We start from the raw sequence: 25,978 nt of genomic DNA, 5'->3' as shown, positions 1-25,978 counted from the left end.
GTTCTGGAGCAGAGTAATAAAGGAAATACAAGAGAATCTCTGACTTCATGGAACTTACAGCCTAGTGGAGCGACAGGCAAACAAAAGAGTAAACATGTAGTTTGTCAGATGTTGATAAGTACAATGGAAAAAAATTATGTTGTGTTGGGCTGTGGGTTATTTCTATTTTGTAATGTGTTCAGGGAAGGCCTTCCTGACAAAGTGTCATATAAACAGGCACCTAAACAAAGTGAGGGGACAAGTCATGCAGATATTTGGGAGAAAATCATTCTAGGCAGAGAAAAAAGTACCTGCAAAGGACCTGAGACAGAAGTGTGCAGGTATGTTCTAGGTTCAACAAGGTGGATTTGTAATGTAAGTAGAGTGGGCAAGAGGCAAAACAGCAGGAGATGAGATCAGAAAGGTAGCAAGGGATAAGTTTAAGGCGAGAACTTGGGCTGGATGCTGCATGAGATGGAATGCCGATAGAGGGTTGGAGCAGAGGGGTGACATGACCTCACTTGTATTATGAAAGGTTCCCCCTGTTGGCTTGGACAGGTTGAGTTTGCGATGACTATGAGCCATTAATATGGTAATCAAATGGGTAGTATGAGCGAAGTTTGGATTCCAGGGAATGATGGGACTAGAAATTTCAGCGTTAGCCTCTATAATACCCACAAAGTAATGGAAATGACGAGTCATCCAGGGATTGACTGTAGAGGGAGGAGGCTGAGTTCTGAGGCCCTCCAACATTTGGAGGTTGAGGAAAAGAGAGGAGGATCCAGCCGCCAGGGAGCCTCAGAAGGAGCAGCCAGGGAGGGGATGGAGACCAAGCAGAGATTTCACAGAAGGCTCACCACTGAGAATACATTTATCACTCACTTAAAAAGAAAACATTTTCTTGAGATAAGTATCACTGAATTTAAGTCACTAATTTATATAAGTAAACAGATATAATTGTGCAAATACATCCATCTATTTGAGAAACATTGTATTATATTAGGAAAGGGTTAGGAATAGATGATAGGAGGTGGCTGTACCAGCAGTTGATGATGCATCCTTCTCTTTGGCTAGTGGGATGGACCTTAGAATTCTACTGCATGTGGAGCAAGAACGACAAAATGTACATATCAGTACTTCCCTGATGTGGAGCTTCGGGGGATTTTCACCATGTTTGCTTAATGTTTCCTTACTTCTCAGAGGGACTTTTCATGACTTATGTGTGTGTTTATTTTTGAACATATTGTCTGATGCCGTCTATTTTCAGAATCACTTCAAAATGCATTCCTTCTTTCTTTGGATTTTTGCTCTGTAATTAAGGTTTATTATAGAATATTCTCTGAGTTAAGGAAGGCCCCCTTTTCATTGCTCCTCATAACCTGGTAGGGGTCATTTCTATACCTACAATGACAACATATATGACCAACACCTTGTTTACATTGATGTTTGCAAGATTCATTGTCAAATTATAAAAATCACACTCTTGTCTTCATTTCTTTTCTTCTGTAAGTCTCGAAGGAGATCTCTCTCCATCACTTCCTTGTACATGCTCACTCCTTTGGAGAATTATTTTAATATCCTAAAGGAAGAGATATAAAGAGAAATAACAAATATTAATAAGTGATTTAGAATTAGTGATTTAGAATTAATGATCATAATATGGGAGTGATGAAACAGTAAATTGTTTTTATTTTTTCTTTAAGAAAATGGTGCTCTATTTAGTTTAAATGTCACCCTGCAACTTACTGGCTGTACCCTTGGGAAGATATCAAAGATCTTGGAGCCTTTGTTTTCTAATCTAATAATGAATGGAATTGTTTTATTAGATTAAATAACATTTGTAAAAAGCAATTACACATAGTTTGGCACATAATGAACAAGCCAAAGTGTTACTTCCCTATTAATGAATGAGCAACTGTATTTATTTTGTATTAAAGAAAAATTCTAATGCCAAATCAATCATGTCTACAGATTTGTAGAATTTTAGACCAGCAGATTATTTGGAGGGGAGATTGTCTCATTTCTCCATGTTTTTATTTTATTTTTTAATATTAGGAATAGAAGATTTGTTTTTCATCCATTTAAAATACCAGCATCTTACATTTTACATCACAGACATTGAAAACATAAATTTAAAACAGCATCAAAATATAGAAGGGGTACAAACACACGTGGAAACTGTAGAATTATATATATGCAGTTTCTTTTTTTTCCCCCACAAATTTAGGGAAATGCTTTAAGAATGTAAGTTTCTTTTCTTCAAAGCTGAGTTTCAAAGGTTTCAATTTGACTGAGGTCATTTTATGCAAGAAGACATGAGTTAGTTCACTATTTGAGCTGACCCCTGCCAAGTGACACACACTGCTTATTATCAGTCACTACCAGGAATCATAGTGAATCATTTTCTTGTGAGACCTTGTTCTTTGAAAATACAGATTTCCTGCAGTCAGAGGTCAAACTTGAGTGAACTATGTGAAAAAGAACAGCTGCTCACCATTGACCTTTCTGGTCCTATCCACCACAGTTGTTAATAACACGTCTCCTTTGAATAGTGTACTTAAGGTAACTAATGCTGACTACTGAATGCTCACTTGGGGATGAAGGAGTGAGCTGACCTGGAATCACCTGACACTCCGCAGCGCAGACAAAATCATAAGCTCCAGATGTATAAGCCAGCCCTGGGTAAGTTTGCTGTTGAAGTCAGAGGCCATAATTTTCAGTAGCAGTTATTGGAGAAAAGCCAAGAGAGTCTGGAAATGTTTGACCTGGGTGCTTTGAAAACACGAAGTGCTGAAGCAGCCATCATATTTTGTTAGGGAGATAAAGGAGAAGGTTGGAGAATATTTTAAAGTCAGATACCCTGAAGTTACAGTGGGATGAGAGTTCCTTCAAGTCATCCTTAATAAATCATTTTGTCCTCACATAATTAATTGGGTCCCAACTCATGTACTTATAAGAAATTCTCCTGTGGTATTTGGATTTTAACACTAAAAGATTTATTATTATCTCCTATTGAATGGAAACCTTAATTTCAAGGATATATGCTGGATTTACAGGTTTGCTAAAAATAATCTACATTTAGTCAGCATGTGTTCATTAGAAGAGACTACACTTATTAGGTTGGTGTGGGAAATCTTGTGTTCACTTACATTTTAAATATATTGGTCATGGGAAATTAATTGATTTTGCTCACTAACAACCCAGTTACAGTGTCCTCATTGATCTTGTTACATTTATTTAACCAAAGCATTTTCTTAATAATTTAGGAACATTACTTGAAATGACCTCTTTGTATAAGATCTATGAAAGTAGAAATTAAATAAATGACTTTGATTGAATGACTATAAAATCCAACACAAAATCTGGATTTTCCCCATAGGTAGTGGCCACATGGGGATTTCTGGGACACCAGTTTGGACTCTTTGTCATCATGGCACTGAGACAATGAAAGCCTTTTTCTTTCTTTTCAAAGAGCAGACACTGAATTCAGGAGATGAAATGCCCTAGCTTATTTATTTATCCACATATAATTTCACATGGCTCAGAAATATTTCCTGGGCACTGCAACTACCAGCAAACCAGTAACAGTAAGAGTAATAATAATTCATAATGTCTAACATTTATTATCGGGTGCTTTCTACCTGCCAAGCACTGAGCTAAGCACTTTATATGTACTAAGTCATCTAATCCATACAAGAGCCCTATGAGGGTATGGTAACCCTATTTTACAGATGGGGAAACCAAGGCACCATGAGGTCACTTGCCCAAGGTCACACAGTTTGTAGGTGTGAACCCAATCAGCGTGGCTCCTGGGCCCACTCTCTCAACCACAAAGCCAGGCCGCCTCCCAATAGGAGCAAAAATAAAACATACCAAAATAATTACAAATACTCAGATATTTCAAATACATATTTTAAAATGTTGCTGCTTCCAAACACAAACCTTGTAAACACAAGCTATCAGGCAAACAACCTTCACTTCCCACTGTTTATAACAGCAAACAACATTTTAACCTGAAAAACCACATTCTAGTTTTTGCTCTACTTATCTTGAAAGATCTTCAAATAACATCACTGTGGTTAAAGTTCATTTTAAAATGTGATCTATTTACTTGCACATGGATATCTGGAGCAGAAATGGTGACAGGATGGCTTTGACAGAAACTGAATCTTCAGAGATTTTTTTTTTCCTTTCCTTTATTTTTATCTTTCTTTTCTTTCTTTTTTCTTTTCTTTTTTCTTTTTTGCTTTGTGAAAAGGAGAGTAGAACTTCTTACTAGAAAGGGAAGCTCTTTCATTTTAGAATATCAGGGCTTAGGTTTTTAGGTTACAGTCTCAACTCTCAGATTCCCAGTCATACGAATGAGTCCCACTTACGTAGTCCTCTGTCCTCTCATGGATTTGAGGGGGAGGGTCCGGGAGGAGAGGTGATGGCGAGGAGGGAGGCGCTGAAACAGCCGACTCTGCCGAAGCGCTCTGGCAGTGAAGGAGTGAATGGACAGACCGACTGGTGACAGACAGTCTAACTCTCTTTCTGCTGGTCCAGGGAGGCTGACTCCCTGGCGGTCAGACACCGCGCGCTGGCTGGATCCAGCCAGAGAGGGACGCTGCACCCCAGGGAGATTTGGGGAGTGTGCAGAGATGGTGTTGGTAGTCCGTCTGTGCAGGTGCTCCTGGGGTAGAGTGGGCGGCGGCCCAGAATCCTGCCATGCTGGAGACAGTCCTGCGCAGAGGGACTGCACTGTCCAAAGTGTCAGCAGTGAGGTGTATGGCAAGTTGATCAAATTCCTTCCAAAATGAGGGCAATGCATAAATGAAAAAGAGCCCCATGGACTCCAGCTTTCCCTAGGAAAGCTTTTTTCAAGGGGCTGCCTTTCAGAGGCAGTCATCCATTGGCTGTTTTCTTTTCTCAGGAAAATGCTGAAGAGAATCTTTTCTGCAAGTTAATCATATTTAGTCTGGCCAGAGTAAAGACGTTCCCAAATCGCCTGACTTTGTACGGAGTTTTCCTCCCATTAGTGGAGGAAAAAATTGTGGCATCATTTTATGTTCCTACTGGTTCTTGGCAATTAATATAAGATAAATTCTAACATACAGCTCTGGAATCTACTTTATACAGAATGACGCTAGCCCAGAGGAAAGCCAAAGGGGGGGTAGATCCCCACAATTGGCGACTCTCTCTCCACCCCTTTGTCTAGTTCTGGTGTTCTCTGTCCCCACTAACTCTAGGGTCACACTGACCTATGCCCTCCTCCTCCTAATTTCATATTTAATGAAAATATGTGATATAAGAAACCGGAAAGGGACATGTAATGTACCAGTTTGTATGCAAACAGTAAATGTTTGTGGAATGCTAACCATGTTTCCAACTATTTTGGCCTATTTCTATAAAGAGGCACAACTCTTTTTTTAAGAGCCCTATTAAAGGTAGAGACATAATGGTATGATATGGTGAGGAGACAAAGAAACACTTTGGGATGAAGATGATGTCACATCACGCCCCTACTCAGAAGCCCTCCTGGCCTCCCCTTCCTCCCACACGGTCCTCTGCTCATGCCTTTGGCACAGGTCTCTCCTTTTCCCTGTGATGCTGTCCTCTGTCCATCCCAACAGCAAATCCGTGTACACGTCCTCTCCTGTCCCTCCACTTTCAACAATCCTGGTCATCTTTGAAGATTCAGCTTCTGGAACAAAAAAAGTGTCCTATGTCTTGAGTTCCTATAATGTTTTGCTTGGGTGGCGTACCTTATATCATTCTCTGGTAATTCTTGCATGTAAAAATTCTCTTGCAAACAGAAGTGGAATTTGTTTGAGAACAGAAACTGAGTTTCGTACTCATTTTGTCTCTCCTGGAAACTTACATTACTAGCCTCAGTAATAAGTGCTCAGTCGTGAAGAGTGATTGTTAACAGCCATCATTTCTGAAGTATTTGCCGAGTGTCAGGAACCATGCTGTGTGCTTCCTACGCACAGTCTCATTTCATCCTCACCACACTCCTTTGAATAGGAATGGCTGTTATTCCCATTTAACAGATGAGAAAGCTGGGATGAACAGAAAGTTAAAGTCAGGTATCTAGTAAGTAGTATACCTGAGATTCAGTCCCATGACTTTCTGATTCCTGAGCCTGTGTTCTAAAAGGCTCTAATCACACTTCACTACTGGATGAGAGTCTGCTAGCTTGTTAGAATCAATTTCAACGATTACCAACATACGTAATACAATTTCTATGTAAAAAGATCAGCAATTTAGAACAAACCAATTTAGGTCTGTAGAGATTCAAGTTGGAATAGTCTCATTTCTGGGCATAGAGGTCTATCACTGAGAAGTCAGGAGTAATGCATCTTAGATCAGCTTCATTTTATCAAAGTGAAAGTGCTTTTATCTGAAACTGAGCAAACCCTGTATAGTCCAATAAACACCTAGCAGGAGCCAAATAAGGAGGTTTCATGCGGCTGAACTGGTATGTGAGGAGGTTGTACGCTTGCCCCACTGTGAACGGGGGTCTGCCTCTGCTGGCCTTGGCCCTTGCTGTTGGAGACCAGGCACTGCCATGGCGGATGCACATTCAGCATATGTAGTACAGAATGGCTGGGTTACTGTGAGCTCTGGAGTACGGCTCTTCTTTTCTTCCTTCCCTCCTTCTGAGTTGGTCCAGTCTGCTGGGTTCTGTCCTCAGTTTCTCCATCTTGAAGAGTACTTCCCTGACGGAACTGGCACCCAGGCTTTCATGCGCACTGTCACCATATGCACAACACAGACCATGTGGATCATGATTAGAATGCAATGAATACGTTGGCACTTGGTTGGGGTCACGGTCTCCTTAGTTCTCTTTGGCAAAGGGGGATTCTATTCCCCATACCCTTCAGTCATAGGCCAGTCATTAGGCAGCTGGGATGATCCGGAACACTAACATGGCCACTCACCCAGCTTTAATCTCATCGACTTTAACCTTCTGTCTTAGGTCCAAAGTAGCCCCATGCCTAATGAGGCAGTTCCATAATGCTGACAGCATCATCCACAGTACTGCCAGCTACCTCTACTGTCCCTGACCTTGATACCCTCTGGGTATCATGGGCTGGCCTGTCTGGGCTGATGCTGTTACCAGCTTAGCTTCTCCTGACCCTGGTTTCGCCAACTCCAGCTTCTCCCCCGTCTCTGTAGTCCACACTGGAGATGTCCCACCATGTCCTGATCCTAAGCTCAACTGAATTAGGACACCTTTGGGTAATACTCACAGGGATTTTATAGTCTGAATAATTTGAAATCAGATCTTGAATAAAAGGATGCTTCAGAAGAACAGCAACTTCAACTGGCTCCAGATTCTTGGCACCTAGGTCTTGAAATACTTTCACGAAGTTCTTTAAAGAAGAAGAAAATGAAGTTAATTAACTTTACAGTCCTGCAGATGTTAAAAGCTTATTTTACTTAATAAAGGAATTTGCCATAATTTCTATACCATGATACATTTGAAAGCACTTCCATGAAACTATGTTAAAACTTGAGGGTGACTTTTTTTATGTACAAGTTGCCCCTTTTATGAAAGAATCTAACCAACCTCTGAGTAAGCGTTCTCTATCTGTACGTGGCTGGCAAATCTGTTAGCATCCTGTACTTCTTTTCCTCCTTGGAACACTTTGAGTAGTTTTTCCATGGAAATCTTTTCAGTGTTCGCATTCTCAGGGATTTCTTCCTTTCCCTCCCCGTCTTCTCTTAGTTCCCTTTCCTCACTCACAAAGTTTCCCTCGAGTTCAGGATATTCCTCAACTGGACTCATGTCAGTCAAGGAGGAGATCTGCATGATTAAATGAAGAGAATATGAAGCCGGACTGAAGTCTTTCCAGTAATGGAGACATTTAGAACACGCCAATGTTGCCACATACTTTTCATGCAAGGAAATGATGGTGCCTCCCACAACCTAGCCAAACAAATATAGAGGAGAATGTGCTAGCTGCACTGGAGATCACATCAAAAATCTAGACCAATTCTGCCTGGAGATTACAGATGCCTTGTGTGGGGCGTTTCTTACTCACCATACATGCTTCGGTTTACTGCATGCCAGGCACCTCGGATTCCTCCATAAATGGATACTGGAGTGAATTAGTGTAACTGGTGTCAGGCTTCTGTACATGAACGTCAATTTTTAAAGGATTTGCTTTGGAAATTGACTATAGTTGAGAGGGTATGGCAAGTTAATTACTTAAGCTTGATAGATTCTAAGAGCTTCCGAAACGTTTGTTTTTATACTGGAGGTTAAATCCAACTAAACACTGGAAGGCAAGGTAGAAAACAAATTGAATGTGGAAAGTGAGGTGGGATTGCTATGGCCGCTCCTTGAAACGTGTCCAAGAGCCAAGAAGTCAGGCCCTGGCCCTGTGAGTATGGGAAAGAGTACATTGTTTCTGGTGTAATTTCGTATTTATCAAAAGCCTGAAAAATAGTCCTGCCTGTTGCTGTAACTACAGATCTAGGAATTGACTGTAAAGAAATATCAGTGTGCACAAAGACTTTTGTATATGGATGTTTGTTCAGTGTTACTTACAACAAACACAGAAAATCTGCAATTCCAAAAATGGGGAGTGATGACATAAATTATAGTGTATTTCTGTGATGGAATACTATACTACCACGGAAAGTACGGTTTAGAAGAATACCTAGTGACACGAGAAAACACTCACAGAATAAGTGCAAAAAGAAAACAAAAGAAAATAATAAATACACTAGGATCCTCATTTTCTTATATATCTATGCTTATTAGTGAAAAGAAGACACAGTAAAGAGAAAACAATGGTTACCTCCGGATAGTGGAACAGGTGATTTCTTTTTCACTTAGTTTTGTACTTTCCAAATACTCTACATATTTGTATTTCTTGTATTTACTGTAATAAAAGTGTCTATGTGTGTGTGTGTTTCATGATGACATAATTGATATTTGATGATTTGCCATAGAAAAATGGGCATTTTTAGAATGTTGATGGGTCAGATGTCAGAAAACACCTGAATATTGATTCTCCTTTATCCCAAGAAAGGAAAAATGTTAAATTTAGGCTTTAAATAAAAGGATGGATCCAATGTCTATAAATATTCACTTCAGTAGAAGTATTACGTGCAAGTTAATTAATCATGCAAATTCTTTCCAAATAGAGTCCCAGGTATAAAAAGGATTATGATACAGCAGCAAATTAAGCCTCTGATAGTTGTCAGTCCCTTTAGGAGATTTGTAGGGGCTGTGAGCAGTGTAATGAAGACAGGTTGCATTTGCTTTAGCTCTGTGTGGGTTGGGTTTCTATATCCTTTGGTAAATTGGGAATTTAATCTAATCTAAGAGAGAGGGAGAAAGAGAATGCTTTATCAGGTGAAGAATTTGGAATTAAGTATAAATATATCTATCTATTCTCTATCTATCATCTATCTATCTATCATCTATCTATCATCTATGTATCTATCATCTATTTATTATCTATCTACCTATCTATTTATCATCTATCTATCTATTCAACTTCTTCTTTATTTTAAACGATTGAAATGTTACATTGCAGAAATGTAAAACTGGCCTTTTCATGTCCACCTAGGAAGCTTGAGGATCATCACACTGGCTACCTATCAATAGTTTTCCAGGGCAATAGAACATTTAGTATAATGAAATGAACACAGTCAAGATGAAAACATCTTGCTGAGTGGTGTAGGATGAATGGATTTCTATTGAGACTGCATATAAATGCTGCATGGACATGATAAAGACAGAACCTGTGGGTGAGCAAATGACTAGTCAGATTAGATGAGCAGGTGATACCTAAATTAAACAGGGAAAGAGCATTGTCTCTCTCCACTATTTCCATAATTAGAGAGGGACTAACTTTTCAGAGAGCCAATACAATCATCCTGGGACAAATGAATTATTACCAAAACACAACAATTTAAACATTTGAAATTTTAATGAAGAATTCTTATTAATGTCAGAGGATGCTTTTGCTATTTTTGCTCTCCATACGGTTGAGAGAGAATAGACTTAGTGGTTCAGTGAGAGGGCAGGAAGAGAGGGGAAGCTGGGATGGGAACCAAAGGAGCCAGATCAGCATCCTGGTGAGATCGTGGAGGGTGCAAGAGAAGAGGCCTCCAACAGACATCTCTGAAAGATCACAATTTTGAATGTGGCTGTGTGAACAAAACCAGCGATGCCAGTTTGAAGAAAAGCCAGTGCTTCTGAACGAGCAATTACTAGTGGCATCAAAACTCTGTGTGAGTCACATTAGCATCTGAGCCGCAGGACAGACTGTGGTGCTAACAAACACGATGTCACACTCGGTTACCTCTCAGAGGCTCGAGATCTCCCAACAAACGTGTCCCCAGAATGGTGCCTGGCCATGCATTTCTTTTTTGTTTTTTTTAAAGATTTTATTTATTTATTTGAGACAGAGAGAATGAGAGAGAGCAAGCACATGAGAGGGAGGAGGGTCAGAGGGAGAAGCAGACTCCCTGCTGAGCAGGGAGCCCGATGCGGGACTCGATCCGGGGACTCCGGGATCATGACCTGAGCCGAAGGCAGTCGCTTAACCGACTGAGCCACCCAGGTGCCCCTGGCCATGCATTTCTGTCATTCAATCAGTTCATTCCCACATCTCAGAGGCAGAACAAAAGGTCAGACCTTGGGACCGATATGGGCAAAGCGTCAAAACAGTAAGATGGAATGAAAACTTATATGTTTCAAACCCCAGCATCTCAAATGCTCTGCTTTAACATCTGTTAAATGCTTTAACAAGATCTTCAAAATGTGGGAGTTTCAAGCTTACAATTTACTGAATTCCTACACCATAACCCCGCAGGCCAGAATGAACCATTTTCCCAAATGTCAACTTATTTAGAGCTTCACTAGGACTAGTGCATACTCATGAATGCTTCGCCCTTGAGCTTCTTTTAAATTACTCAAGGAGCCATGGATTTGAACAGAAGGTCTGTGACACATTGAATATAACAGCATGAGTCACAGAGTGGAGTAAGGAAGAATAAACTATTGGGGAGATTTCCAGTTGTTTATGCGGAAAGCAAAACAGAGATCTGATTTAATGTCTTGGGAGTGAATGTGGATCCGTTGGAGGTGTTATTTCTGAGCAGGCTCAGTCTGGCTTCCTGGGAAGAGGTTGCCCAGGAAACTAGAACAGAGCTGGAAAGGGCACAGTAAGAGTAGCATAATTTTGAGGCAGGATAGTAAGAACAAGGGGTGAGCAAGAATGAGGGAGGTGGGCAGATCCTGTATTTCAAAAACTCAAGCTCCTAGGGTTCTCCCCGAGCCAGGAACAGGCTTCTGTGTGTGGTGTGTCATAGGCAGGCTCTTTGCCCCCCTGCCCCTCAGGATGGTTCCACCTGTGTGGTGCAGTGGTTGTGGGGAGGTTCCTGTGCAGTGTCCTTGGACTTTAGAAGAGCTCTGGAGAGAAGCTCTCCAGGGGCTTGCTTTCCCCGTGGGGCACTAACTTCTGTGAATGAGTGGTTTCGGGACAGGGGATGCAGCCTTCCTGTGCTAGCTAGCTTGGCTGCTACTCACCCAGGCAGCTGTCTGTTGCTATAGCAACAATTCTAGCACATGCTTCCTTTTTCCTGGACCTTTCAGCTCATTGCAGCCTCCTGGATCCATTATTGCCTCTCCTGGGAATGTCTGTTCACCTCCTCTCTACCTTGGAAACAGGATTCCATTCCTCTCCTCTCTCTCTTCCTCCCTTCTTTTATGCCATGTTTACAAACACTGACTGAACACTTGCTATGTGGCAGCTAACATGTTGTCCCCAACTCAAGGTAGAAATAACTTAGCAGTAGTATTCAACAGACAAACTGCTGCCTGAATTACTAGTTCTTCTTACTTCCCTCCTTCATCCCCCTACAGTCTGCTCTCAACACTGCAGCCAGAGAGATCTCCATACATTTTAAATCAGATGGCCATGTTCCAATAACTTCTCATCTCATCTCTTGGCAGAGTCAAAGCCAAGGTCCCTACAGTGGCCCTCAGGGCCCTCTCCCCGTCACTTTTTGTTCTTACTACTCTCCTCCAGCTCACTCCTCTCCAACTGCAATGGCTGGTCTTTGGAATTAGGGCTTTGGCATCTACTGCTGTCTTTACTTAGAATTGCAATTACCTTGCTGCTCTTCCCAGCATTGCAACCTGCCCCAACTCCTGTATTTTTCCCTAGATTCTTTTTTTCCTGTAGCATTTATTAGCATACGATGTAGTCTTTATGTTACTTACTTTATCCCCAGGTCAAGGGTGGTTTCCAGTACACAGAAAAGCTGGATAAATATGTGTTGAATAAATGCATGTATGCATGCAGTGGTACTCAGCCCTGTCAGGGAGAATCTGAATATAAGGGGGCCCAGTTGAGGATGCTCAGTGTTGCTCTTGAGTATCAGGGGAGGTTTCATGAATCATCTGGTAGGTGAAAAAGGCCTTGGCTAATGGGAAGGCCTTGGATCCTTCAGGATGAGAGGAAGGGTATTTCAGGTGGAAGCAATAGCAAAAACAGAGATAGGGAAGTGGGAAAGAAGAAGGTATAAAAACTGTTTTTGATCAGTAAGACCCTGTGTTAATCTGTCCTTTATATTGTGTTCCTTCCACATTTGGGACATTGTTCTTCCATTCTTTTCTGCACAGATGAGGGCAATTACACACAGTCCCTTCGGGGGAGAAAATTTGGCTCTTCTGTATCCCTTGTGGATCACAGGGCTATGCAGAGAGCCTGATTTACAAAGCTAATTAATTAATTAGCTGACTCACTCAATGAAATTTTTGCTGACCTCTGTGCCAGTAATTCGGGTTCAGGGTTGTGGCCGGTTCAGAATAAGACAGACGGCCCCTCCCTGCCCTAGGGTGCTTAAAGTCTAGAAAAGAAGCTGACCTGAAGAAGTAGTTACTGTGACGAGTACCGTGAAAGAAGCACAGAATGTTCTGGAAACATATGACAGGAGGTGCCTGACATCATCTGAGGTCAGGGAAGCTCTCCTGGAAGATAGATATTTGACTGAGACCTCCTGGCAGGCCATGATCCATGCCAGAGTTAGCTCAGGGAGGCCCAACCTATACGGGGAGACAGGAACATCCCTGGGGAAGTGGCAAATGCAGGCCCAACAGAGGTGGTTGGAATCTAACTCCTTATTTACTTGGGAAAGCTGAAACTGACTTTCCACTGTCTAAGAAGACAGAATTCTTGAGTGAAACAAGTATTTCTTGCTGTCCTTTCTGCCACTGTGTTAAGTGTTGAAGTAACATCTACAGCACATCGGGTCAAACGGCCCTGAGTGGTCAGCTTCCTGGGTACCTGTCTGGCCTCACTCTGGCCCTGATGGGAGGGGAAGGACATCTTTTGTCCATTTGCTCAGGGCCAAAATTCAGGGTTACATCTAAGAGGGTCTATTTCTTCACATATGTGAAAGCTGTCACAGAAACTTCCTCCACTTTTTTTTTTAAGGGAACGCAGCATACTTTGTTTTGACAGACATGTATGAGAGGCAAACAAGTGTGGCTATGACATCTACAGAGTTTGAACCGGGCAGTACCTCTTTCTCCTCTGTCCATAAAAGAAGGACATTACGAGGTCCTCCATTACAAGGACCATAGCTCTGTCCCCAAAATATCAGGGGAATACTACAAGTCATGCAAATGGGCACCTAATAAATGCATTAGTTAGCCTCCTGTTCTGAGGCTTTTCCATCCCAAAAAAGCTAGGGAATGCCAATCCTTTAGAAATCTAAAAGGGAATGTGAGTTTTTTTATTAGCTATTAAGCTTCTTTGTCCTTGGATGCAGGAGATACAAGGTACCTGTGGATTTCAGGTGGCTGGGCTTTGGCCTGAAACACTATCAAGTGTCACATATATGTGGGATATCTGAGGCCTGAACTTGTTTCACATAGAATTTCCATATAGGATGACAGATAGACTGGATTGATGCCCACTTCTTTTTCATTTGTAAGGATCAGCACTTCATGTAAAATAAAGGCTATCCTTTACAGAACAAACTTGGATTCCACCAAGAAACTTTGAGCCAATTTTGATTTTTACTACAAAGGTGTGTTTTTTTTTTTTTGGATAGTGGGTCTCTAGTTCTTAATCCAATTGAGTAAAGGTTTATTGAAGACCTCCTATGTGTAAAGTGCTGTGTTAGGTACCCAGAAAAATACAGAGATGAAACAAACAGAGTCTCTGTTGTTAGAAGTTTAGGGTCTTCTGGCATCCCCTCCGGACCCCAAAGCTAGTCCATTTCTGGAACACAATTACCTTTTCTGCAATAACAGGGAGAGTTTCGATTGGCTGGAAGACATGAGTCCCGATGACCACACTGAGGGCCCTATAGACACCTTCCACAGCATCTGGATGACAAGCAAAATAAAGCAGCATCTGTGTGTAGTCAAGTTGAGGTGGATCCTTCTCATGGTCAGCAAATAGCCTAAAGAAAAACTGTCACACAAAAAGAATTTCAATCCAAGATAAAAGACTTAAAATGGGTAGGCAGTAGATGGACAGACAATGAAGGATCCTTCCAGGAGCTTTGGAATAAGGTCGCTTTCTGAGGATTGAATCAGTAAACATAATAGGTAATGAATAGTATTAACTGGAGAATATGCTAAGTTAAAAAACAGAAGAGTAAGGCTCAAAATCCTAATGTTAAAGAAAATTATGTGCTAATCAATGGTATCAACATATTTAGGAAAGAATATGCCAATAAAGGTGGTGGGGATTACATTTTAAGCAGGAAAAGGGAGCCACAGAACAAGGACCTCTCTGTCTATCCTTATCACCACTCTGACAAACTGGGCTCTGACTCCTAAATGTAATGCTTCCAATAGATCTCCCTGCGGTGAGTGGAAAGAGGGGGAAGTGACACCTAAAGCCACTGGGGGTCTAGCCCTTAAAATCTTTCAACTTGCCAACACTGCTCTGAACTCCACACTTAATCTATTGACAGTAAGTGACTTTTTCCACTGTGGATTCACACTGGTGGAAAGAGTGTGCTAACCACTGGATATCGGGGCTTTGGGTGAAGATGGGAATGGTGGGGTGGTCGGGATGGGACTTCAGGTACCAGGTTTGGACACGGAGAGTTCAAAATATCTACTAGAATATTCTAGTGGAGATGTCAAATGGGCAGTTGCATGTAGGAGGTTTGCAAGGGAGGTTTGCGATGGAAATAGGCATTTGGGATCTGTTAACAAACACCTAGTATTTCAAACCTGGCTTCAACAAATATTACCAGCCCAAAGTAATAGAAGGATTTCACATGAATAGAAGCTGTGGAGAGATTAAGACATCTGTGAATTTGATTATGGCAAAATTAAATCGCCTTTTCTTGGGAAATCTTTAAGGATTTTAAAATACTGGAATAGCTGCTCTTGGCACTGAGTGTGTGGGAATCTGGGAAGCCAGGACATGACCTGTGGAACCTTGTCAGTCATCATGAAGTACACCATCACTGTCAGGGGACAACACTGTGATTGCAACACAGACCCATCTCAAGGTTCCTTTCTTGGATGCAACAGGGCCTTCCATTCAGTGCCTGGGACTCTGGGGTCATTCAAGCCCATGGATAGTGCTAATGGCCTGTCTCCAGGAGTCCCTGCCAGTGTGGCTCAGAGGTGGGCCCTGGGTCACAGAGAGCACAAGTGACAAAGCAGAGAAATTGGGTGGGACCTGAGACTGTAGTTCAAGCCCTCTTCTTAAGAGGGTACAGAGTCTTACAGTGAGTCATGACAGAACTGGTGACAGAGCCCAGGGCTCCCAACCCTCAGAATTCCCTCTCTGTGTGGCATTCCCCAACCTCCCCCCCATTTGGTCTTTCTTATTCTAATTATAGCCAAAGGGGTAAATTTATTTTGTTGTTTTATCTTTCTTCTTTGTACACCTTTCTTTAGCATGTTAACCATTAACCATCCTTCAGCCAACTATAGTTAGCATGACTAGCTTCTGTTTAGCTAACACTTACATAGGGCTCACTATGTGCCAATCACTCACTCTGCACAACAACCCTGCCAGAGAGGGAGTAAAATAAACCAAGGCACAGAGAGGTTAGGTAACTTCATCAAGACCTTGAAGCTTGCAAGCATTGGAATCTGTGCTTTGAATCCCAGTTTAACAGCACTGAGACTTATGTAATCCTGAACATCCAGTCTATGAGGCATTGAGGGGTGGAAAACACCACTCCTTTCTGTCCTCTGGACAGACACTCATGGGTGCACACTCATGCGCACCTACGTATACACACACACACACACACACACACACGTCAGCCATTCTTTGTCCCACTTTCTCAGGCTTCATGGTCCTGCCTCTGCTGCCAACTTTGTTCTGTTCCTCCAAGGCATTTTCCAGCAGTCTGGGCACCAGTAGGTGGGAGCCACTCCCTCCCTTGGCACCCAAAGTCCCTTTCCTGCTTCACTGCTTAGCAGTCGTCAGAGAACCTGTTTACTGCTGTTCACAAATCATATGGAGCATGGCCTTCCAAAGGCTTTACAGGGTTGGTCTCAGTCCTCCAGTTTTACATTGAAAACTCCTACCACAACAAAGACAAAAAATTGCCCCCACACCTGCCAGTCTCAGGTCTTGGACTCTGTTGACTCCTTGACCCCTTTCTCTTATATGCTCTTCTGCTATCATGGGAGAGGTGCTCTGATACTATGCATCCAATTGAAGGGAACTGCTCACTTTAAGGCTATAACTGGAGTCATGTTCAATTTTGTACTGCAGTTTTAAACTAATGGCTGGCTGGAAAATTGGACTATCGATACACCTAGTTTGCTGAGCTGTCTAAATCCACCACTCAACTTTTCTCATATCCTACTGAATTTGGTTGTGTTACATATATTTTAAACATTTACACTGAAGCCAGAGTACTTTACATTTATTAAGATCCTGCTTTCTATTGTGGGCTCAGGGATAGAGGCTAATAATACCATTATTGGCAATAATAGTATTGATAATAATAATCTGATGGGTCATGGAACCCTTGGTATGTTGTTCAAGTTAATCAAAATCAAAGAGAAATGGATAAAAACATATATAGTAGTCCCCATTATCTGTGGTTTTGCTTTCTGTGGTTTCAGTTACCCACAGTCCACTGTGGTCCACCTCAGTCTGGAAACACGATCCTCCTTCTGATCAATCATCAGAGGGTCACTAGTAGCCTAACACTACATCACAACTCCTATGTCATTCACTTCTCTTCATCTCCTCACAAGCATTTTATCATCTCACGTCATCCCAAGAAGAGGGTGATATAGCACAATAACAAATTTTGAGCGAGAGAGAGAGAGGCCATAGTCACAAAACTTTCATTACAGAACATTGTTACAGTTGTTTTATTTGATTGTTAGCTATTACTGCTAGTCTCTTACTGTGCCTAATTTATAAGTTTGACTCATAAAAACAGTATATATAGGGTTTGGTACTACCCACAATTTCAGGCATACATTTGGGGTCTTGAGATGTATCCCAAGGCAGGGGGCGATTACTGTGTTGGTAAAATGACAGTTCTTACCCTAAGCTTTTAGAATTGGAAGGACCCTCAGAGACAAATGTGCTGAGCAGCAGCTTACTTTGACAGATGAGGAAAGTGAGACCTGAAGGGTTATGAAATTTGTTCAAGATCACACTGAGTTAACAGTGGGACTCTGTCTAAGATTTTGGTCCCTGTCTCCTCCCCCAGAACTTCTCTGTGCTGCCACCTTATGAACATTAAAGTCTACATTCTGGGGATACAGTAAAGGAACTGGGGGCCAGGGGGTAAAATCCAAAACATATTACACAAGTGGAAGAAAAGACAAAGAAACTTACCAGTGTCATAGTAGTAAATTTTTTAAAGGATCTCAGTAATTACCTCTATAAGATGCTCTTGCCTATTGAATGGCAAGGGTTCAAGAGGATTGTCTGGAATTTTTATATCTTCATCTTTTGTAAACCACAGACCAGCCTATACAAAAAATAAAAATGAAAATTATTCAAGTATCATTCCTCTCAAAGCCACAGGGATTGAATCCATCTTGTTCAACAGTCTAGAGCAGTGGTCTCCAAAATAGGGTTCAAAAACCAGGGGGATGCAGGAAAAAATCCTAGAACTTCCATTTACACATATTTTGATATCATTCTTATATAATCTTTATTCTTAAAAATTTGATAATATAAGTAATGTATTAGTACAGTAGTACACATGTACAATTTATAAATGAAAATCCACATATTGGGGATGCTAGCTATATTTTATCTGTTAGACATGTGATGAAGTTTGGAGGTCATTGCCCTAGATTTTGCCTGCATGGCAACCTTCTGGAGGGGTCTTCACTCATAACACTAGCTCACATTCCACATGTCCCCTTTGTGTGACTATCTATTCTCAGAGCCTAGTGTGGTGCTGGAGCACATTGTTGGAAGAATCTTCATTGAGTGAGTGACTGACTCAATGCCTACTTTGTAATGACATCCCTCTTTCTCAGCCCATATGTGATACCAATTATCAAATCCTCTGATTCCTATTTCACAATGTCTCTCCCTTCTCTTCCTTCTTTCCATCCCTACTCCTGCTACCTTGGGGTAGAGCCTCTTTACTTCTGTCATAGGCCATCCTAGTAAGCTCTGAGTCATTTTTGTTTCCAGTCTCATTTTTTTCAGCCTGTACCATGCAACTGTATCAATTTCCTCAAAACTTTAATCTGTCATATTCTCTGCTTGGAACCATTTCCTACTCTTGCTCTTCTGTTCACATCATCCCTCCTACCAGGTTCGACTTCCTGTCCATCCATGTAAATCTGCACCTCTCTCTAGGCTCTGTTCTGATCACACATCCTTATAGATGCCCTCCTTGATCTTGCCTCTGAACTCCAATTTGACTTGTTTATACCACACAATGGACATTTAGTCCATTCCTTTAGGTGTTGCCATTTCATGTCTGCTGTTGAACATCAGGTATAAATTCCCTGGGTTTAAAGAATATGTCATTCCAACCTTGATTTTTGTACATGGTAAGCACTTCATATACATATGCATTTTGTTCCCAAGTCTAGCTCTCTTACCATCTTCCAGAGTGACACCTACTCTCATCACTCTATTGCCAAGAGCCACTAGCTTGTCTAACCTGACTCTGGCCTATGCTGTATGCTTTCTTTCCTTCCAAGGATCACCTGTGCTTTGAGAGAAGGCTGGAATGGCATTGGATAACTTGTAAGGGGATGAAGCCCCCAAAGGTTTCTTTTCATTTGGGACAAAGGAGACGCTGGCCATGTGTACCCTGTGAGAGAAGACTCAGAAGAAGCGTAAGTTCCAGCATGGGCTTGGGCTTTGAATATGCTTTTGCATGGACCAGGAGGAGACCCTTGCCCAATAGCTAATCTGTGGAGGGTAAGTACCACTCAATGGGAGAATAGACTGATGAGGAACATAGGTAAGGGATATGATGGAGCACCAAAGTTCAGAATTACTTAAACAACAAGAAAAATGAACAACATATCTGAAAGTTGATTTTCCAGACATTAGACGATAGGCAACACAGGATAGTAATTCTTGAACTAAGGGAAGCAACCAAGGAGTCCTACTAGTGTTCTAGGCTGGAAGGAGTTCCCAGGCTGCAGCACCAGGAGAGGCATCCAAATAGAGTCTGGTTGTCTTTCTGAGTTGAGAAGACAGATTTTGTTGTTGAGGCAGGCCAAGATGGCTAGAACTTTCAGGGCCGAATACTAGCAATGCACTGAGTGGGAAAGCAAGCTCTAAGGATTCACAGAGGGATCTCTATAAGTCTTGACTTGCCAATCTGTGGATGTGTGTTTGTGGAAGATACCAGAAGCTGGAGAAAGAACCATAGGAAAGGAGTAAGCTGAACAATTACTGAGCCTCACATGGAGCTGAGAGGAAGAGTCTATATTACCACCAAGCAGAGTGGAAGGATCTCCTCAAACACAGGCACTGGAGAGAGCCCCCAGAAATAATTGCTTTAGCAGTGGGACCAGATTAACCCTCACCTAATGGCCACTCTGGACCCACCCTTATAAATCTTATTGTAACCTCGAAATGATAGAAGTGATTCCAAGTAACACCACTGCAGGCCCAACAATATTTAAAGGTGCCCATACAATTGGGCACCCAACAATATAAGATACACAACATCTGGCACCCAATATAAAGTTACTAGGTACGCAAAAAAAGCCATAACATATGACCCATAGTCAGAATAAACACCAATCAATAACAACAAACACAAAAATGACACAGATGATAGAATGAACAGAGAAGGATGTTCCTTCAGCTATTCTAAATATATTTCATTTGTTAAAGGAGATAGAGAAAAAACAAGCACATAATGAAGGGAGAAATGAAAGCTATAAAAAAGAACCAACTTGAACTACTAGAGACAAAAAATTTAATATCTGAAATGAAAAATAACACTGCATGGTATTAATAACAGAGTCAGCTCTGCAGAGGAAATGATCAGTGAACTTGAAGACATAGGAATAGAAATGAATACAAAGTAAAGCACAGAGAAAAAAGACTGGAAAAAAAATGAACCAAGCATCAGTGACCCGTGGGACAATAAGCATGTGATTGGATTTTGAGATGGGGTGGGTGTGCAGAAAAAATATTTAGGAAAAAAAAAAATCCTGAAAAATTTCCAATTTGACAACAACTACAAAACTCATGGAGATTTGAGAGCTCAGTGAACCAAGCAGAACATGAAGAAAACCACACCAAGGAACACAATAATCAAATTGCTGGAAACTGGGGACAAAGAGGAAATGGTAAAAGAAGCTAGAAGGGAAAAAAGAAATAGAGATTGGATCCCAATTCCTCCTACCATTTTTCAACCAACTCTCAATTCCATGTTTAATTGTTTCGATGCACAGGAATTTTCCCTGATCCTTAAACCCAAGGATTCATTCATATTAGTTTACTAAAAATATAAGATATTGCATAAATGAGAACATTGTGTGTTTCTCACAAAAGAAGGGCACATTAGAAAGGAAAAAAAATAACCTGACTGGAAAACAAGTTCTGATTTTTAAGAAGTCATCCGTGAAAATTGTAGCAATGTGAAATGTTAAATGTGAGCCTGGATAGTAGGGTTTAAATTGATAAAGCAAGGTTCTGTCAACCATATCATGAGTCACTGGATTATTAGGTGACTTCTCCTTAAAAGATGGAAATGTCCCTTGTGCTCTCTTGCTAAAACATGGCCTGACACAGGAAAGACATTAGGGTTCAAGGCTAAAGGCCAAGAAAGAATTCTTGAGACGTATTTGGTGCAAAAAGGTGGTTTTATTAAAGCTCTGGGACAGGACCTGTGGGCAGAAAGCTGTTCTGGGGTCATGAGGAGTGGCCATTCATATAATTTCAAGTTGGGAGGAGGTTAAGGATAGTGTAAGCCTCCCAGGTGTTTTGGAAACAAGGTTTTCAGGATCCTGAGGGGGCTAGCTATTGTTAGGAAAGGTCATTTATTACTGTTTAGTAAAAACTCAGTCATGAGACCCTTCAGATGTATAGGGGTGTGTCATATACTTGGGGGATGATTGCCAATGTGTATCTTGGGGAGTAGAGATAAAGGAAGTTTCCAAAGGAATTTTTATATGTTAAAGTAAACTTACAGGGTCCTGGGGCTTGGGCTAAGATTGGCTTTTGCCCTCAGCAAAGTATCAATATTTTTTTTTTTTTTTTAAAGATTTTTTATTTATTTGAGAGAGAGAATGAGAGAGAGAGAGAGCACATGAGAGGGGGGGAGGATCAGAGGGAGAAGCAGACCCCCCGCTGAGCAAGGAGCCCGATATGGGACTCGATCCCGGGACTCCAGGATCATGACCTGAGCCGAAGGCAGTTGCCTAACCAACTGAGCCACCCAGGCGCCCCAGCAAAGTATCAATATTAAGGCAGTTGTGTCCCTAGAAGACTGTCACTCTGCCTGTTTCAAGGACTAGTCAATGGGCTGTAGGTAGTAAGGAAATTTAATAATTTTTCTTCTGCCTTTGTTTCCCATATCATGGCTGAAGTCTTTTTGTTTTGTTTTGTTTTTTACTTTTCCTTAAAGAATGAGCACTGTGTTGTTTGGATCCCAGAACATCTGACTCATTAACCCTGTAATCACATGCATTCTCACGGACAGAAGGTGAGCTGAGAGTTCATTGTCACAGAATCCTACCTGAAGTGGCTCAGCCTCCTCACACCATAGAGGCAAGCATGTGACAGCTGCAGGAGGGCTGGGGGTAGAGGGCAAACAGGCTTTTGTGTTCGCAGAGCTCAGCCCAGGTACACAGCCCAGCTGACTTCACCAGCTATCTCATTCCATTTTAGAAGTTGGGGAAATCAGCACACTCTTAAGTGGCTGTTGTGGTGAACTTGCAATTAGTCAAAAGAAAAGAAAAAGACAAACAAAATAAAAAGCAGTGTAGAGAGCCCTCCTCTGCCAGAGAACTCCATTTCAGCGATGCATGTTATTCTACCTTACTGTTCTAATGTAGCATTTTTACAAATCTCATAAAATTTTGCTCTAGAAGTGGTTTTGACATTTGCCATATAACTTTTTTTTCTTTTTTTTGGTTTTGGTTTTGTTTTTGGTGTGTGTGTGAGAGAGAGCTAGCAAGTGTTGGAAATCTCTGAAAGGCATGTGGGATGACCAAGTGGGCCTTTCCAAATGGCCTTCTTATCCTGGGGCTCCTTGGACTGGGAATTGGGTGGGTGGGGGAGAGTGCTGAGCTGGGAAATGGACTGCTCCCCAAACACAGGAGGTGTTCAAATAAGTACTTCTTTCTTTTAAATGCAGCCACCAACTTTCTCTAAGAAATTTATACTTTTGGTAAAGGAGCTTTCTGGTTTTGGCTCAGCATTTTGGTAAAAGTTGCCAACATCCTTTGTTCGTCTCATGTTTGTACAAAAGGATGTTTAAATTGCTATCCTGTGGGAATTGGCACATACTGTAGCGAAGGTTGGTAATTTTGCAAGTGCTCAGTTATTAAAAACTTAAGCCCATGATGAAAATAGAGTAAATTTTGCTCTGCTGTTTTTATTTTTAGACAAAATCATTTTCACAAGTTTTAAGTCGAGGTCAGTGGTAGTATCTATAAATTGCTCTACTTGGGAAGCAAATTTATCAAAGCCCAATCAGCCAAAGCACCTGTCTTGACCAGCCTTGAAGGAACCTCCTCATATTCAAGTATTATTTCCTCTGGCTCAACAGCACAAGCATGGGAACGCCAGGGGCTGTCTATACACATGCCATCCATTAATTAAGGACAAAAAGAGAAGCAGGAAGGGATGTGCTCTTTCAATATTGAAATATACACAAGATACAGGCACCTAAAGAGTATTACCCTATTTCAAAATTAGAACCTTATAATCACTTTCATCTTTTGTGTCTACCAGCAATGTGAAAAGATGAGCAATAAGATGATTTCAATTAGTAGACACAAAATAAGTAATTCAGGCCCTCTTAGTTATGGGGTTTCATTCTCCTTCTTTACTCAAACTTCTAAAAAATGAATTGACTTTTATCTTCACTTCCTAGAGACCTATTCACATAATCAATCCTCTGCAATCTGGATTCTGTACTCTACCAAAATTGCTCTGGAAAAGGTCACGTGTTATATGGCCTACCTGCCCAGGCCAATGGCCAGGTATCATGTTATTGAGTTATTCATCACTTTCCACACTTCCTTTGGGTATCTTGTCCACTCATAAATTTAATCACTGCCTACATGATAGTGACTTGCAATCTGTTTTGCATCTGCTGCATCAGATTGGACGCTTCGGTCTGCATTTTTCACAGACATTTCAAACTTAACTTGTCACAAACCATCTCATCATTCACCATGCTCATGACCAAATGGAGAAAAAGCCCTTCCCCTCTCCCTGTGTTCATTTCCCTGGGTAGTACTGTTGTTACTACTCCCAGAGTATTGGGTATTGGGCATTAGACGTATTAAAAGCTCTGCAAGTGATTCTAGTTTGTAGCCAAGGTTAAGGACCACTGTGTAGGAGCTAGGAGAAGGACAATGAAGTTGTTGTGACTTCTTTCAGAGCTCTTAGTTCTCCTAGCAGCTCTTTCTCCAGACCCTTTCCCTAGGGAAGCTAGACTTCCACCTGGGACTTGGACAGTGTCTGCACTGCCTCTGGGTGCCCAGACATGGACACCTGAGGGGCAGAATGCTGGCCCAAGACCAGTGAATAATACATTTCTTAGGTCAAAAGTACTCCAGTAGTGTTAGTGCCACCAGGCCCTGGTAGCAACCTGCATATACTGCTCGAAAGTGATGGTGCCCAGCTGCTCTTCATCCACGGCCTTGAACCTCTGCAGGGTCTTGAGGAGCTCTTCCTCCATGGGTATGATCCAAGGCATCGAGATTACTAATAGGAATTTCCGCCAGTCCACAAACTCCGAGTTTACTATTAATAAAGATGTTAACTCCTGCAACTAGAAGAAAACAGGAAATGCCATTGGAATGTTCATATGACTCTACCTTGAAACTCTCTCAGTTCATGTTTCTTCATGAGACATTCAGATGAAGGAAGGACAAGTTTATATTGGTGAAGAGAGTCAGTTCTCAGGTTTGTTCCCTCTGGTTCTACCAACCAATCCACATCAGACAGAACTTAGACACTGTTTCACTTTTTGCTTCCTTCACATTTGGGTTTTTTGTTTACTGTTACACAACAAATTTACACATGTGACTCTGGTCACTTTACCTTTTCAACAGAGTGAGGATAAAGATTCTAGAAATGGCTGTGCAAGGGCTCTGCAGCCTGTAGGGATATACTATAACCATTTGGTTTTCTGGTACATTCTTAAGGAACAGATTACATTGAAAAGCAAGAACTGCCAGAATCATCTCCTGTTACTAGTCAGGATCACTCCCTCCAGAAGTAACAGATACAAACTCACAGGCTGAGCCTCCTGGGCTCTATAATTTTCATTCACTGTCAGCATCATCATTCATTCTTTCAATGCTGGACACACACAAAGGGTATCTTACATTCAAGCTCATTTGTTCTTCATTCAGGTTTTATTGATTGCCCCCTGAATGTCAGACATGGCAAGTACTGATGATTTAAAACTATTGACTTAATCAAATAAGAAGAATTCTCAGAGTTTTGACACCCAAACAAAATGGAAGCTTACTTCGGGTTGAGTGAGGTGCATCCAACTACCAGGTAAGTTGTTTGTCCCAAGGTTTAGGGTTACCAGATCCAGCAGGATGTCAGTAAATGCTTTATGTCCTATTATGCCTACGGTAAAATCAAAAATATTTTTCCAATTATGTTATGTGACAGGGACTTTGTTTCTTTTGCTAAAAGAGAACAAAAATGGATATTTGTATAATCACTTTATTCATATTATTTAAAACTGTAGCCTTTAGAGAACAGAAGACATTTAAAAACATAAGAATAATAATCAAGTTTCCTGAGGCACTCTCATTATTGTGTCTCAGCTAAGTTAAAATGTCTTTTTTGGCCAGGTAATAAATCATTTCAGATTGGGCAAAATACTGAGAATTTATACTTTAATTCGGAATCTTCCTTTGACTTTTTGCTCAGAGTAGAATTAGTAGAATTAAAAAAAAAAACCAACCGTAAGTTTTCCTATATGCAGTAGAGGACAAGAGTAAAATATTTTGGTGAGTATGGGATAAAGGTGTTTCAAATGCACACAAATCACCACTGTTATCAAGGTAACACATTTATCCTCATTTTGTACTTGGCTCAGAAGAGATTATTTTTTTGTTTTGTTTTTGTAAATGCAGGGAGACTTGAATTGTTAAGTTACTGGATTGGAAGTGATAATTTAATTATCCAATTGGCTCAATATTCCAAAGTATTTCATAAAAGATCACTAACCTTTTAAGTACTTTGCTTTTATACATTAATCTATTTTTACCCTGTCCAAAAGAGAAGTCTGTTTTGTCTGTCTCTCATTTCAAATTGCATGCGCATGCATTAAAAAAAGAAATAGGAAAACAAAATAAATGAATCTGCTTAAAAAATGTCTGTCTAGATGACTGGAT

General features: G+C 41.1%; 1 protein-coding gene across 1 annotated transcript in view; it reads right to left on the bottom strand.

Annotated features, from left to right (window-relative positions):
- Positions 1-1,267: 1,267 nt before the first annotated feature.
- SPEF2 (sperm flagellar and cilia associated 2) overlaps positions 1,268-25,978 on the bottom strand; it is a 164,814-nt gene continuing 140,103 nt past the window's right edge. Inside the window, exons 30-36 of the mRNA XM_081825990.1 lie at positions 25,096-25,202; positions 24,208-24,390; positions 17,827-17,919; positions 14,235-14,414; positions 7,535-7,771; positions 7,215-7,337; positions 1,268-1,558 (exon numbers count right to left, since the gene is read on the bottom strand). Coding sequence (XP_081682116.1) covers positions 1,469-1,558; positions 7,215-7,337; positions 7,535-7,771; positions 14,235-14,414; positions 17,827-17,919; positions 24,208-24,390; positions 25,096-25,202 — 1,013 coding nt within the window. The 3' untranslated portion in view covers positions 1,268-1,468. The remainder of the gene's footprint in view (positions 1,559-7,214; positions 7,338-7,534; positions 7,772-14,234; positions 14,415-17,826; positions 17,920-24,207; positions 24,391-25,095; positions 25,203-25,978) is intronic.

The sequence above is a fragment of the Leptonychotes weddellii genome, chromosome 7 (assembly GCF_054177405.1).
Source record: "Leptonychotes weddellii isolate Sample4059 chromosome 7, ASM5417740v2, whole genome shotgun sequence".
NCBI classification, from domain to species: domain Eukaryota; kingdom Metazoa; phylum Chordata; class Mammalia; order Carnivora; family Phocidae; genus Leptonychotes; species Leptonychotes weddellii.
The sequence above is the reverse complement of the archived record's forward strand: the minus strand, read 5'-3'. Positions and strand labels throughout refer to the sequence as shown.